Consider the following 16,167-nt stretch of genomic DNA (forward strand, 5'->3'; position numbering starts at 1 on the left):
TGCAGAGGGCAAAAGTGAGTTACTTTAGCGCAGCCACACTGTCTTGGGATTAATTTCCGATTAGCTGTGACTTTTTAGGAAGTAATGTCACCTTTCTGTGTCAGCAGTGTGGGCATCGGGAACATAGGGACACTACTCCTCGGTGAAAGGTCATATTAAATGAGTTAACAGTAATTCAGAGTATTAAAAAAAACAAAACCCTCACCTCTACTCTTCATCAAACCACAATTCCCCCTAAAGATGAGGTCAGGATGCAGGTGTAGCTTGCTCAAGGCTGCCCACCTGAGAATGGCAGTCCTCTTAGACCTGTGTCCTATGTACTGCGATGCTCTTGGTAAAAAGGTCACATAGTGCTCTCGTAAGCAATCCTGAGGTGCGAAATACATTTTTTATACTTAAAATAGTCCTCTCTATAACACCAATTAAATTCTGATCTGACAGTTTCAGGTGAATCCCAATTTGAAAACAAAGAACCACAAAGTAGGTCAGAGGAAGGGCACTGCAAGGACCGCTACAGTGGCCTCTGCCTCCCTTTTTCGGTGCCCCGAATTGGAGTGTCCGTGGGGACGTTCTCGGTGGCAGCTGCTAACCCTGACCCCGGTAGGCAGGCACGAGGATCAGCCTGAGCTGGAGGAGGGTGGCTCACCTGTGGGCAGCACGTGGGAGCACCGCGGAGAGCCCCTGGGCTCAGGTGTTGCGCTAAGTTCCCACCCCGTTCCGCAGGCCTCTCCACCCAGGAAACAGATCTTAGGTAACTGGCAGGGCTTTGCCTAGGCTGGTAACCAATCAGAGCTCGGGAAACTGATGAGCAGGAAGTCACGCCCCCATCCCTGAGCACAGCCAATTAGACCACTGGGCACAGACTCCTGTGGGTATCAGCGAGCTACGCAACAGGGCCTTTTGCCACCAGTGCCACCTGGCGCTTGTCTCAGCAAACTCTGGTGGTTCGGTCGCTTTGTCCCCTAGAGAACGTCACAACCGGGGGGTGGGGGGGTGGGGGGGTGGGGAGGGAGGGAGACAGAGACAAGAGAGAGAGAGAGAGAGAGAGAGAGAGAGAGAGAGAGAGAGAGAGAGAGAGAGAGAGAGAGAGAGGGGCAGGTAGGGGTTGGGGATTAGAACTTGTTGCCTCTAAGGTGGAGCCATTCAGAATTCTCAGAAGTTTGAAACGTTGAAACCTGACCTTCCTGTCCATCGCTGTTGTAAACATCAGGTCTGATTTCCTAAAGGCCGCTCATCCCTTTCCTCCTAGATGACTTTGCCCAAATACTGCTAAATTGCCTTGTGCTTTCTTTACATTCTAGTTATTCGTGATGCCCAAACTCATAAACGAAACTAACTAAAGCCATAATCCTTTTCATCCGTCCATCAAATAAATATTTACAGACTGCCGCCTCAGCACCAAGCGTGCAGAACTGCAGCGCTAGGACCTTGGACAGGGCGACAGGAACGGAGACACATTAACAATGTTAACCGCAATTAGAGTGAAGTGCTACCCAGGACAGAGTCCCCTGTGCCCACCCTGTGTTGTCTGCAGTCGGAGCAAGGAAAATGGTGTTTCCTAGGCTGGTAGCCCGACTCATTGCCTTTCTAAGGGTCTCTCACACAGGGCTGGGGTACACTTCGGTTGACATCTCCCCTTCATGTGGAAGGGAGGCTCCTGGTTCCTCATTATGTCCTTAGCTAAGAACAATGCTTGGCCCACTGTTAAGAACTCCAGAAATGTTAATCAAATCTGAGAACAGCCTTGTGGTTTACACTCAGTGGGCTTTAGTTAGAGGAACCCACAACTTGCCCTTGAGTTTCACAATAGCTGAGTTCTGACTCCTCATCTCAGGATCAGTTCTGATCTTCAGGAAACTCTGGAATTAACTGAGCATCTATTACCTATGAGTAGGTTATCGATGTCGAATAACCTCCTTGGCACAGCAACACTATTCATGGATTTACTGCACACTTTCTTACAAGAATTTGGGATTCATGGTTAAGATGTGTTATTCTCACTTGGGAAAAGGAAATTACAGAAAGTATATAGAAAAGGAGTAAGTCGTCACATCTACAATCATAGCATGGGGAAGAATTAGTAGGGCTTCAAAGACAGGCTGGAATTACATAGTAATCCAGGCCAGTTTTGTTTACAGTCTAAAGTACTGTCTCAAAAAACCAAACCAACCTCCCACCCCAAAAATCAGACAATTAAAAAAAAGGAAGGAAGTATAAGAAAGTTATACGTTAAAAGTCAAGACTTGGGATTGCATACTATGCAGTCACATAGGAGACTATGTTAGGAGAGGGAAGCAGAACCATCATGGTGCGAGAAGCTTGCACAAGGCTCTACACAACCTGTGCATTGTAAGCAAAAGTAGATGCTAACTCAGCTGCACCAACCAACTGCAGCCAATGACTGGGCTCAGACTCTGCCCTCTTCTTACAGTGCATTTCTAGGGCTTGACACTCAAAAAAAAAAAAAAAAAAAAAAAAAAAAAAAGCCTTAGGAGAGCAGGTGACGAGACTACTACTGTGTATATTTTCTTAAATAACAAAATCAGACAATTCTTAAGTCTCTGGCATATAAGAAATAAAATTATAATGGGTATAGTGGTTTGAATGAGGGTGGTCCTCCCAGGCTTACTGTGTGGATACTTGGGCCTCAGTTGGTGGAACTGTTTGGGAAGGATACAGAGGCCAGACCCTGTTGGAGGAGGTTGACCTTGGGTCTGGCTTTGAGGTTTCAAAGGATTCTTACTATTCCTGGGGCCCACTCTGACCCTCTTAGTTATGGATTAAGGCGTGAGCACTCAGCTCTTCCTGTGCTCTGCAATCATGACCTCTAACCCTCTGCAACTATCCACATTAAATGCTTTTATAAGCTGCACTGGTGTTTTATCACAGCAACCGAAAAGTAACTAAACAATGGTTGTCATTCTCGTGCATGTGAAAGTCACTACCTTAGGGATAGGAGGAAAACATAGGGAAACAGTAAGTTTGTTCAAATGCTTGGTTCCCTCAATGTTCCAGAGTGTGAAGTAGTAAGAAGTCAGATTCAGGAAGCTGGGTCTTTCCTCTGCTCCTGAAGTGGCTTGCACTCTGCGTGCCTTTTCCTTAACAGTCTACGGTACTTCTATTCCACACCCAATTTAAAAGACATGACCTTTTCTCTTTCTCCTCCTGGCACTGCCATGATTTTTACCTAACCTGTAATACATTTTCTCTCAAACTCTAATAAAACTGTTAAGGTAAAAGTCAGAAAGCCTATTATTATTATTATTTATTATATTAATTTATTTTAAGATAGGGTTTCTCTGTGTAGCCCTGGCTGTCTTGGCACTCACTCTGTAGACCAGGCTGGCTTTGAACTCAGAGATCCACCTGCCTCTGCTTCCCATGCTGGAATCAAAGATATGTACCACACCTGGCTGAAATAAAACACTTCTAATACTTCAACCTCTGGGAAGATTCTGATGACTTAATTTGGCTGATTGGGGGGGGGGATATTTTATTCAAGGACAGTGTCCAACTGGAACTCTGATCCACACCTTGGCTCCTTTACTTTTAGTGATTCCTTCTGAGCAGCTTTCAGAAAATCTCTGCAGAGAAAACATGTCACCCAACAACACCCAGTTGCCCACATGGCCGAACTGTTCTATGCCAAGAGGAGTTTCTATCAGAACCGAGTCTGCTCCTCCTGGATGGTGACACTCAGGCCCATGACTTGCAGCTCTGCATAATATAATCAGGCCCACAGGAGAAATTAGTGAAAGGCAACTGGAACATCTCGACTTTCTTATTGTTGGAATTTATTAAGCATTATTAATTTGTTATCCAGTATATATTTTAAAAATGCCTGTCATATAAAAACATCTTTCTGTTTAAGTCAAATTTATACTTTTAGTTACCTTTACAATGAAATTACACTGATTGTGTGTGTCTATGTGGTAGTGAGGACTGAACGTAGGGCCTTCCTTACACATTCTAGGCAAATGCCCTATTATGACCCACCCCCTACTGCCCCATTATACTGTTTGTTACTACTGGAGACAGGCAAATGAAAAGCCAATGATTAATCAACACAGCCTTTAGTATGAAAGTGCCTAATAGAGCTCACTAAGGAGTGACAGTGGGAACGGGGCAGCTAGTTCATGTCACCCAGGGCACATGCAGCCTGCAGCTAACACATATACTGGGCGAGGCTGTGTGGCCCGCAGTACTAAGAGCACTTTATATGAAACTGCTCTATGAAGCAGATACTGTCCTTACTCCCATTTAAGATGGAAAAATGGAGACAGAAAGGTAAAGTCTTGTCCAAGGTCTCAAAGCTAGTAACTGGAAGGCTCTGACTTTGAACCCACACTCTCAGCTGCTGCCTCACACAGGCTGCCTCACAGCGACAGAACCCATTGTGTGAGAACACACAAGGCAGGCTGTAGTTCTACAGACACAATCTGCTAGTGAGAGTGCCTAGTCTTTCGTTCAAAATGGTGCCATGTGCCTTCTGTGTCTGTAATCTGATCATACCTCACATAGCAATTCTCTTACCAAGCAAACAAAATGAGAAATGAACACAAGTACACGAGATTCCATCTTTGCATACTTTAATAACAAAGTCACAGTGGCTGTAAATAAACGAGTGGGGAGACAAAGGAACACAGCGCAGCGTACAGCGAGTCCACACAGCGACACAGGAGGCTGTAACACAGACTGTCCACGCCCACAGACGCATGTGCACCGGAGTACATGTATTTTCTAAAGCATTATTATCAAAGACTGCAAAATTAGGTCAAACAATGATGTCTGGAAAAATGTGTCCTAAAATTTTAACAAAGTCTTTTAAGAAAGTCTAAAAACTTCCCACTTTCCTGCAATGACTCTCAAAACTCTTGAGATTTATATCAGAATATCTGTTAACTTTAACTTTTACCATACATGAAAAATTATCAAAAATATACTGATGAGTCTATTCTAACTGTGGCTGTATTTACATTAAGCAAATCTTTTAACAAGTTCTTTATATACAAATTACCACTTGTCCTTTGTGACATTCATTAAAAAGTTAAAAACCACAGAAATATTAGAAATAATATGTTCAAAATGTAACTGTTTTCCATGGATGAATGACATTTTTAAATAATTTAAATGAAAAGTACTGACTTTTCCACCAACTTCAGCTGCGAAGACTCCTTCTGCATGCTTTCTGTGATTTAAAGGGGAAACAAGTAAAACTTCATTGCAAAGAATTAAATAATCAAAAACTGATGAGCATTTACCGACTGTTACTTCAGGAAATGTGTAAGGTTAGCATAAAAACTAAGTGACCATGTAAACAGTTGAAGATAACCAAAGATATGGAAATCTTTAAAAACTGACAAAAGTAGAATGTAAATACTTTTCTTATTAACTGAGTCACAAAACAGTATCATAAACTGAATTAAGTTGGATGTAGGCAGGATTTCTGCTGCTTCTAACAAGGCCCAGCACTGAGTAAAAAACTAAGGATGAGGTTTTCAAAGCCGCACAACAGAAGATGACAGGATGAGCTGAGACTATGGTGTGTCTGCAATCCTGGCATTTGGAAAGATGGCTCAGAAGGATCCCAGCAGTGTGAGGCTGGCCTGTGGATAACCTTGTCTCAAATACCTTCCCTCTGTACACATCAGTATTTAGAGGAAAGGTTTGAGGGAGGGTTTTAGAGGGATCTTGTTAGGTTATTGAAAGGAGGAGGCTCACAGTTCTGTCATAAGAGAACCATGTCTTCTTCAGAACTATAGACAGTGGTTTGGAAGCCTGGCTCTGAGTTCAGTGCTATGTCTGGTACAGGGGCTCCTCTCCTGTTCCATCATTAACTGCATTTATAACAACTGCTCACATAGTAGAGAACAGATCAGTCCTCATGTAGAAATTACTTAATTTTAATTATATATTCTACAATATAGAGAAAACCTAAGTATTTACCATATCAGTTACTGCTCTGTCGCTGGACTTTGGGGCCAACACTCTGTGCCTCCTCTTCCTGACTAGGGCGCTTCCCACTGCTGAGGCCGGTGCCCACGGCGTTTCTTCCTACACAGTTACAAAGGCATGTGTGAGCTGGGCCAGGAGGAGAGTCGGTGGGCTCGAGCACACTGTCCTTACCTTGCTTTAGTGGGTGAGTTTGCTGACTGTCTCCGTGAGCATAGTGTAAAATACCACTTCCTTGAGAGCAATCTGGATTTAAAACAAAAGAAAATGACTTAAAAACTTAAGGCATATATGTATTAGGACTGTAAAGCCAATTTTTAGCTTTTGTATTTAAGTTTAGTTATATACTTTTCTCAATTTTAACTCAGTCAAAAAATTACAATCTTAAATCAGGAAAACTGTTGGCAGTTCAAGGCAAAACACACTTTATTTTCATTTTGAATGCAATGTTTACATGTATGTATTTTTGTTCGTATGTGTACAGCCCAGAGGTTCATGTTAGGTATCTTTCTCTGCTGCTCTCCTGCTTAGTTCTTCAGACAGGAGCCTCTCACTGAGCCCAGAGCTCACCGATTGGCTAGACTGCATGGCCAGTGGGCTCCTGGGCTTCCTAGTTCTTGCTGGTGCCAGCACTACAGATGTGCATCACTAACCTAGTTTTACACATTTGAGTCCTTGCACAGCAGGCACTCTGCCGAGTGAACCATCTCATGTTACTTTTAAAAAAGGTTTTCTGTATTAGCTATGCATTTCTATGTGGGTATGTGCATGTGAGTGCAGGTCCCACACAGGCCAGGGCAGCAGCATCCCCTGGAGCTGGAGTCAGAGGCAGTTATGAACTACCCAAAGTGGGGGGCTGGGAGCTGAACTTGGGCTCTTTGCAAGTGCAGTGTGTTCTCCTAACTACTAAGCTATCTCTTCAGTCTTCCTTTTCTAGCATAGGTTTTGTTGTTGTTGTTGTTTTTAAACCGGGTATACCGGGAAACGTGACTATGATGGTTTGTATATGCTTGCCCTAGGCCGTGGCACCATTAGCAGGTGTGGCCATGTTGGAGAAGATGTGTCACTGTGGACATGGGCTTTATACCCTCATCCTCGATGCCTAGACACAAGTATCCTCCCAGCCTGCAGATGAAGATGGGGAACTCTCAGCTCCTCCTGCACCATGCCTGCCTGGAAGCTGCCATGCTCACACCTTGATGATAATGGACTGAACCTATAAGCCAGGCCCAATTAAATGTTGTCCTTATAAGACTTGCCTTGGTCATGGTGTCTGCTCACAGCAGTAAAACCCTGACTAAGTGACCAAGAAGGGAAATCACACAGCAGCAGTGAGAAAGATCCTGGTCCCTCACCCTGCCCTTCGGTTCCACATCCTTCTGTCACAGCCCTTTAAAAATGTGTCTCAGTGGAGATGAGGGAGTAAGGGTCTGACAGCTGAGAGCTAAACAATTCAGATCACAAAGGCAAGACACTCACATGGAGCAGTTTCGTAAGCAATTTAACAACCCTTTCCAAAAGAAAATAGTGATGTAAGGAAACTGATTTTCTAGATCAGAAAAGCTTTACAGAACCATTGTCTTTCAGTCAGTGTGCCCAGATGATGAACAACATATGTAAGCTGGGTGTGGTGCATATGTGTGGGTGTGGTTCATATATGTGGGTGTGGGTGCATATGTGTGATCTCAGAAATGGGAGGCAAAAGCAGGAGGCAGAAGACATTCAACACACAGAGTCAAGGGCAGACAGGGATAGATGAAAGTGCTCCACAACAAACCAACAAACAGTAACGCAAAACAAACCAGAGAAAAAGAAGACATGTAGCCACATGGCCCATGTCACCCCGGAACTATACTTGTTTTGCAGGGCACAGTGGTGTATACCTGCAATCCCAATACTGGGCAGGCCAAGACAGGAAGACCGCCGCAACTCTGAGCCCAACCTGGTCTACACAGCAGGTTCCAGGTCATCTATGGCCACACAGCAGAATTCCATTTAATAAAGAAAGAAAGGAATACTGAAAAGACACTTATTCACTTATTTTCCCTGTTACTAAAAATAGATTCTTGCCGGTGGTAGTTGCACATGCTTTTAATCCTCTCCCTTTCTGTCTCTCACTAGAAGAGAACAGGCTTCTTGAAAGAGATAAGAACCAAACATGACAAAATAAAACACAGTAAGACAAAGCAAAATCCATCACATCAAGGCTGGACAAGGAAACCCAACAGGAGGGAAAAAATCCCAGAGCAGGCACAAGGGGACAAGAGACCCACTCTTTCTCACACTCAGGATTCCGATACAAATACTAAGTTGAGAGCTGTAATATACATAGGCAGAGAACCTGGTGCACACCCACGCAGGCCTGTGCATGCTGCTTCATGACAACATATTTCTATTAAATGCTCATCAAGTTTTTTTGAATAAGAAATTCCATTTTTCAGGTACTTAGAATTTGAAAATTGGCTATCTTGGCCCACAGATAACCACCACCATCCCTGGGAAGGGATATCTCTATACTATAATAAAGAAGCAAGCCAGGTGGTGGTGGTGCACACCTTTGATCCCAGCACTGAGGGGGCAAAGGCAAGCAAATCTCTGAATTCAAGGCCAGCCTGGTCTACAGAGCAAGTTACAGAGCAGCCAGGGCTACATAAAGAAACCCTGTCTTGGAAAAACCAACAAAACAAAATAAAACAAAAAGAAAAATGAACAAAAAAAGAAAAGAAACACTCCTGTTGACACTTTAATTCACAGGTTTTTTTCTTGTTTCCTTTTTAAATTTTTTTTTTAAATGTTGATACTGTCATTCACAGAATGGTCATTTTCTAATTATACTGAAAACACACAACATGTGAACTTGTACGGGGCTAAGGGTCACCATATTTAAAAACTGTTGCCATGCATGATTGTACAGCACTGTCTACACCTTCACGAAGCTATGTTAATGTATTGTAATGTCACTGACATGTACATCCAGAGACAGATACAGGGTAAGTTCACGCTCTATGTAACACAATGTATTACAATAAAAGGTCAGCAATACATTTCTTTCTGAGATCAGGCCATATCATGTAGTTCAGGCTGGCTTTGACCTTAAGAGCCTTTCCAGGTACAAGGGTGCATCAGTCCCTGCTAAGAACACATCCTCACTTATCGGACTTACACTTCCCATGTTGCTTTATTCATTTGTGTTTCACACAGTTGCTGCAGATACTACGATATAACTATTAAAGACACAGGGTCTACACCACAGGGCTCAGACTACAGGAGTAAGCAGGCTTACTAATTACAGGTGTTATTAGGACACAGTTTTTTGATTCTGAGGAGAGACAGATCAACTTTTGGTAAGAGTCACAGGAAGGTCCTTACAAGGCATAAAATAATAACCTTGGTTTCAGTTTCTCAAGTTCATCAGTTCTATTCATTCTTTAGATACTAAGTGAATATCCTTGAAAACATCGTACTGAGTTAAAACAGCTGGACCAACATACATACATACATACACACACACAGAGGGGGGAAGGAAGGGAGGGAGGGAGGGAGAAAAGAAAAGAAAAGAAAAAGAAAGGAAGGAGGGAGAGACATCCTTAAATCCCTATGTCTTCAAGGTCTTTATTGTAGTTATGCTCAAAAAATGCATGTAAGATATAATGAAATGAAAATACGGTTTTCCTACACTCTGTGTGTGTGTGTGTGTGTGTGTGTGTACACCTTATGGGAGTTCTGTCCTTTTATCATGTGGATCCTAAGGATCAGACTCAGGTGGTCATGCTTGGTGGCACGCACCTTCCTAAGTCAACTTGCCCACCTGAAATTCACTTTAAAAAGTATTTCCTACCAAGTGTGGGGATATACGCTTGTGATCTTAGGTCTCAGGAGGCGGCAACAGGCTGCTCTTGAGCTTGAGGCTGCACCAGGCTATACAATAAGACACCGTCTCTCAAACAAAACCAGTTTACCTGTGCGGATAAGGCATGGCTCAGGTGATAGACTACAGAGCATGCACAAGACTGTGATTTGATTCCTGCACTGAGGAAAAACAATCTTGTTCCAGACAGGTTTGTAAGGGCAAAAGCACTGTTTCCTTTTATGTTATAGACAATGGCACAGAATGGGCTTTTCACAAAATTGTGACTTAAAAACTCAAACAGATTGGGCAAAAGCTTCATAAAATACACTGGAAATTGATTACAACAGGAAAGTCTCACACAGGAACTATAATGGCTATGGCTGCATGCACAAGACCTACACAGAGTCAGGGCACACAAAAGCCCAGCACTGATGCGGGAGGAGCTGGAGGAGCTACTGAAGGCTGTGGGTCCTGAGAGCTCCCGGCTCCTGTGGATGGCTGTGCATGGGAAGCACCACGGGAACTCTGAGTTGTAGGAACAGAGCACAGGAAACTGGACTGCCCATGTGGGGATGGGGGACTGGAGGAAAGAGAAAAGGGGTGGGTTTGATCAAAACACTATCTGCATCTATGAAATTTTCAAACAGAAAAAAGGTTCTGACATTTTAGTAAGGACTACAGCAGCTACAACTTTATAGGCATTCTCTTTTACATTTTTCTGAGTTTTCTAAATTACACTGAAAATTAATTTCCTCCTAAAATGAATCACATATGCCTACTATTCATTACATGTTCATGTGCAGTCTGGGACAGGAGCGTGTGATAGGCCTTCTAACAGTCATCTAAAGGCTATGGTGGGTAAGACCGTCAACGTGCAGTCTCTGGGCATGCTCATGGGTAGCATCTTACCATGGGCTAGGATCCCAACTGAATGAAAGAATACAGTGAGCTGAGGAGCAGCACCCGCCGGGCGCGTGCTTCTCCACTGTGGATGTCATGTGACCCGATGCCTTCAGTTCCTGCGTCATCGCTTCCTTGCCATGGCAGAGTCCATCCTTGACAGTGAGCTCAAGTAATCCCTCCACTTACACAACAATATAATGGCTGAGAATGTGGCATAAGCTTATGTGTATGCACAGTGCATGTACTGTGTCCTGTGTGTGTGTGTGTGTGTGTGTGTGTGTGCACACCTGTATGGAGGTCAGAGAACAGCTTTCAGGAATTTTCTCCTTTGGCCAATGAATGGGTCCCAGGGATTAAACTCAGTTCATCAGGCATCTGGGAGAGCAGAGTTTCTGCTTTTGAAACAAATCCATGGTTTCTTATGAGTACTCATTTGCAAAACACAGCACCAAACCTGGCAGCTATTATCATGTCCATGATCCCAGGCCCTGCAAGCTGAGGGACAATGGAGTTGAGGGCCTAAGACAAAGCGCCAGACTCTCAAATAAAAAAGGAGCGGGGCAGGGATGTAGCTTTAATCCTCAACCCCTCATAAAAACTGGGCACATGGCTGTAATCCCAGCACCCAGGCGGCAGAGGCAGGAGACTCCATGGAAAGCAGCCTGGGCTACATTAAGACCCTATCTCCAAAGAAACAAAGGTTCTTGAGCTTTAAATACCACAGTTATTAAAATCACTAGTTCTAATCTTCTAATCCTATAAATTTCACCTGCCCACAGAAAACAGAAACAATTGCTTCTAAAGAATTATTTTTGCTATCAGTTTTCCAGATACCAAGTTTATTTCCCTGTATAATATTTAAAAAAAACAAACAACAAAAGCATGCAATTTCTAGAAATGAAGTGTCAACCAATCAGGGGTTTACAGTGAGTCTCACAAGCACTAGTTCGTGACTTTTTTTTTGTTTTTGTTTTTTGTATTTTCGAGACAGGGTTTCTCTGTGTAGCCCTGGCTGTCCTGGAACTCACTCTGTAGACCAGGCTGGCCTCGAACTCAGAAATCCGCCTGCCTCTGCCACCCAAGTGCTGGGACTAAAGGCGTGCGCCACCACTGCCAGGCTAGTTCGTGACTTTTATCAAGAGTAAAGGTGAACTGGATGAGGCAACTCAACTTCACAAGCACATTTTACCAGAGGAAGACCGGTTCATCTACACATCTACACACACACACAGACACACACACACACACAGACACACACACACACAGACACACACACACACACACACACACACACACACCCTACCTTTTAGCACTCACAATGAGTTCTTGCTATGTAAGGGTATGTTAGTGTCTGCCTAGCAGGGGTGGGTCTATGCAAAGCACATGGTACAAAGGCAAGTGCAATGGCTGCCCCAGGACACTGAGTTTTCTGAGACTAAGTTGGGCAGAAAATCAGAAAACAAGCACCTGGAAGACTGCTGCCTTAGCCCTGAGGTGAGGCTAGCAGGTGTGAGTGGGTCACAGGACCGTAGGTTTACAGCACACCTCACACGCACTAAATTCATGTTTTCCTATCACACCTGGAAGGTCCCTCCTGGCCACGCAGTCATTTCATTCCTGCACCCAAGGTAAACACTAACTTACTTTTTACTCTAAAGCAGTGATTCTTAACCTGTGGGTCACGACCTTTTCACAGTTTCCTAAGACCATCAGAAAACTCAGATGTTTACATTATCATTCATAACTGGAGCAACATTACAGTTAGGAAGCAGCAACAAAATACTTTTATGGTTGGGGTCACCTCACATGAGGAACTGGATTAAGGGGTCGCAGCGTTAGAAAGGTCAAGAAGCACTGCTCTGAAGAGCTGCCACTTTTGGAAGATGTTATTTTTCCCATCTGGCTCAGAAGAGGTTTTTGAGGTCATACATAAAACACACATATTAGCTTATTGTTATTTTATAAATAACATTTGATTGTATGAGCACTCTACATACTTTTACTATTAAGTTGTCATAAACAAGACATTGTTAGCTTATGGGGAACATGTGTGTTCTTTGGGAGAGTAGCTGGGAGTGGGGTTTGGGGGTTATACAGTAAATTCATCCTTGCTTTTCACAAACTACAGTTTCTCCAAAGCCCTCACACTTCAGGCTTTTCCTCTGTATTAGCACTTCCCCTCTACCCTAGCAGGTATATAGTAACCATCTTACCCCCGTCTGCCTGGCTCTTTCCAGGCTGTCACGCTATCCTGGACTCGGTGATACGTGGCTGGCCACTTTATGGGGATTTGCAAAGCACTGCCTCACAGTGCTCAGTCTGCAGTTCTCTGATGAGCAATAATGCTGATAAACAGACAATTTTCAATAGAAAAAAGTACACCAAAAATAAAATTAAAACTAAATCACTTTCCTACTAGAAAATATAAAAACAAAAGTACATTAAGACATAATTGGGTCTATGGCTACTTTCCTACACATAAAAATGTGTAAAAATGAAAAAAAAATGTTATTTGTACTACAGAGATTAGGAACTTTCTAGTCATTAAAAAAAAAAAAAAAAAATCCCTCGGAGAGCGGTACATGTGTAGCTTAGCAGTAGTGCACTGCACAAGAGTGTCACTGAGGATCCTGAATGTCAGCACTGACGACAACAGCCCACAGAACAGGCAGGTGCTGGGCATGAAGCAACGGAAGTTAAAAGCATGTACATCTTCTCAAGTCAGGAAAGGCTTCCTGACAAAAGAAAGGCTTGCCCGTGCAGACTGAACCCTGAGATCTTTCCACAACACTGCAGTGACTAGTTCTAAATGCTTTTGCTTCTATCTGACAATCAGCAGACTACCAGCCCACCATCTTCTGAAACCAGCCCTGTCTGTTCCCTTGGCCCTCCATGCTTTTTCCCTGGCACACTATTCAATGAGGCTGCGACTTAGAGCTCCTTACCTTTTGCCCTCTACACTTTGGACCGGAAGTACTATGTGGGTTTATATCCTTTATGTCCTTTAAACACCTCAGAGAAACATCCCCAAAGGTAGTGCAGGCAATTATTTATTTATTTATTTATTTATTTATTTAATTTATTATAGTAATTTCATGAGTAACTTCTGTAACATGAAAAAGATCTTATTTTATACATTTATGAAACAAAACTAGCTCAATTTAACCTGCTCTTGTGACTAGCCTTTATGATAACTCAAACAAAGGGCTCAGAGCAACGTGGTCCTTCACAGGTCCCCAGCGAGGCACCTATAGCCACCTAGCGCCCATCCCTCTGCTTCCTGCCTGCCATCAGAGCACTCCCCAGAGCTTCTGTCTCTCACACTCTGTGGGAGCTGACAAGGCAGGCTGAGAACTGAACAAGAGATCTGAAAGAACTTTCAAAACAACATACAGAGATTTACTTCAAATTATAGGAGTCCTGCAGAGGAACACGCCTGCAGTGAACTGTCACCACTGGCAGCTGTTCGGGGTGAGTCATGTCCCAGCAGTGAAATATTTTACCTTATAAACAGTACATGCAGAACTGCATCTGCAGAGCAGGCCTCCTGATGCAGAAAGCGTGAGCTGGACTGGATTCAGTCTGACGCAACTACTTACTAGTCTTGTAAGCCAGCTAGCCTTCCTCAAGTGAGAGCCCACCTCTAATCGTCCCGAGATTACTGCCAGAGGCAGCCCAATCCTCTACTTCTGGGTACAAGACTGGCTGGAAAAAACATGTGTTTTCTTCCCCACAAAAGGAATCTTTGGAAGATAGCATACATGCAGCTTTCATAGAGACATAGGAACTTTCTGATTACAAATAGTTACTTCTTATAGGTGTTTTAGTCTCAGATTGGGAATACAGCACAGAAAAATTCTGGCTTCAATTCTCAGCACTATATAAAAAAAGAAGAAAACAGAAAAAAAGCTTTATTCTTCATAACAGCTTAGAACATGCTGTATCTTAAAATAAAAAAGCATTTTTGAAGTGATGTTTGTTTTGAACCTTATTGCTCAGTCTCACATGAGTTTTGGTTGTAACCTTAGAAAACTAATGTAATGATGTAAATTTCCAATATACACTGACTTCTAAGGAACACAGATAAGTATTTTTAAGTTGCGTTTGTCTGTGTGTCTGCTTGTTTCTATGAACACTGTGTGTGTGTGTGCGCGCAGGTATCTAAAGAGGTATCTAAAGAGAGGGTGTCAGGCTCTTAAAGCTGGAGTTACAGGCAGTTGTGAGACATCTGCTGTGTCATCTGGGAATCTGACTTGGGTCCTTTGTAAGAGCAGCAAGCACTCTTAGCCACTGAACCATCTTTCAGCCCATAGAGGGACTTTTGACACTACTATCACACACTGAAAATTGATTAAGAAATGAACAGTTTCTCAGACAAGACTTTGAAGGACAAACAAAGATGCACAGGGACGATGCTGGCACATGGTGATGGTTCAGCTAGGTCTGCAGACCACCAACCTTTTAAACTGCTCTCTAGCTGATGTGTATCTAGTCAGAGTGAAAACGAACGAACATTCTGAAAACAGATCTGAGTGTCACTTTGTACTCAAGCTGATCTTGAGAGTGGAGTTGCTTAGTGGAAGAGCGCTTACCTGAGCTTGCTCTCAGAACCACATAAAAACAAACAAAGCAGAACTCCTTATCATTCACTTTACAGGGTTTTAGCTTGACTCCGCATCAATCACATGCAATGACACCTGCATCTTTAACATCTTTACCAAGGGAGGAAGGGAGGGGACGCGTGCTCCTACCTTGTATGCATGTACACAAACAACTTGTAATTTTAAAGACAGCTCTTTAAAAAGTCGAGCCTATCCAACAAGGCTCACTGAAGTATTTGGTCATTACCCTCTTTATGTTAGTTCCCAAGTTCAGAAACATGTCACTTACTTCCGCCGCCGCCGCTACAGCTCGGGACGTTCTCCCCAGGAGGGTAGCCCATGAGTCCTCCGTTCCCATTAGGATTAGAAGGGACCGAGGCGAGAAGACCTGAAGGGAAACATTTTCCTATTAAATTATGACCAAGAAAAACTCAACGATAGCTCTGCAGCTGGCAAGGAGACACAGCCGCCCAGGGGACGGGGACTGACATACCTAGCCCTCTGTACCGGGAAAGCTGCTGGTAGATCTGCTTCATCCTTTCGATGTTTAACCTGCTGGCCTCAGCATGGTTCACCATGGGCTTGGGATAATTAAGTCCGATCAAACACTTGGCTACCTTCTGGACACCTTCTGGTGCATTCCAAGGATCGTAGATATATTTTGCAGGGAAGCCTCTTAAGACAGGCAAATAACGCCTTTTGGAAGAAAGAAGGGATTTTTTTTTTTTAAATGAACTACATTATAAATACATTACAACAAAATATGAACCATGAATGACAAAAAGCAAATCAGTATCACTTAAATGGTATGTTTACTCTTCTCAGTTCTGCTGCCTACCAAGAATACAGAGTATCTTGAAT

General features: G+C 43.3%; 1 protein-coding gene across 1 annotated transcript in view; it reads right to left on the minus strand.

Annotated features, from left to right (window-relative positions):
- Positions 1-4,572: 4,572 nt before the first annotated feature.
- Cry1 (cryptochrome circadian regulator 1) overlaps positions 4,573-16,167 on the minus strand; it is a 51,636-nt gene continuing 40,041 nt past the window's right edge. The window contains exons 9-13 of the mRNA XM_076919803.1: positions 15,800-16,002; positions 15,596-15,694; positions 6,127-6,198; positions 5,947-6,054; positions 4,573-5,188 (exon numbers count right to left, since the gene is read on the minus strand). Of these exons, the coding sequence (XP_076775918.1) occupies positions 5,951-6,054; positions 6,127-6,198; positions 15,596-15,694; positions 15,800-16,002 (478 nt within the window). The 3' untranslated portion in view covers positions 4,573-5,188; positions 5,947-5,950. The remainder of the gene's footprint in view (positions 5,189-5,946; positions 6,055-6,126; positions 6,199-15,595; positions 15,695-15,799; positions 16,003-16,167) is intronic.

Source organism: Arvicanthis niloticus, chromosome 22 (genome assembly GCF_011762505.2).
Source record: "Arvicanthis niloticus isolate mArvNil1 chromosome 22, mArvNil1.pat.X, whole genome shotgun sequence".
In the NCBI taxonomy this organism is placed as follows: domain Eukaryota; kingdom Metazoa; phylum Chordata; class Mammalia; order Rodentia; family Muridae; genus Arvicanthis; species Arvicanthis niloticus.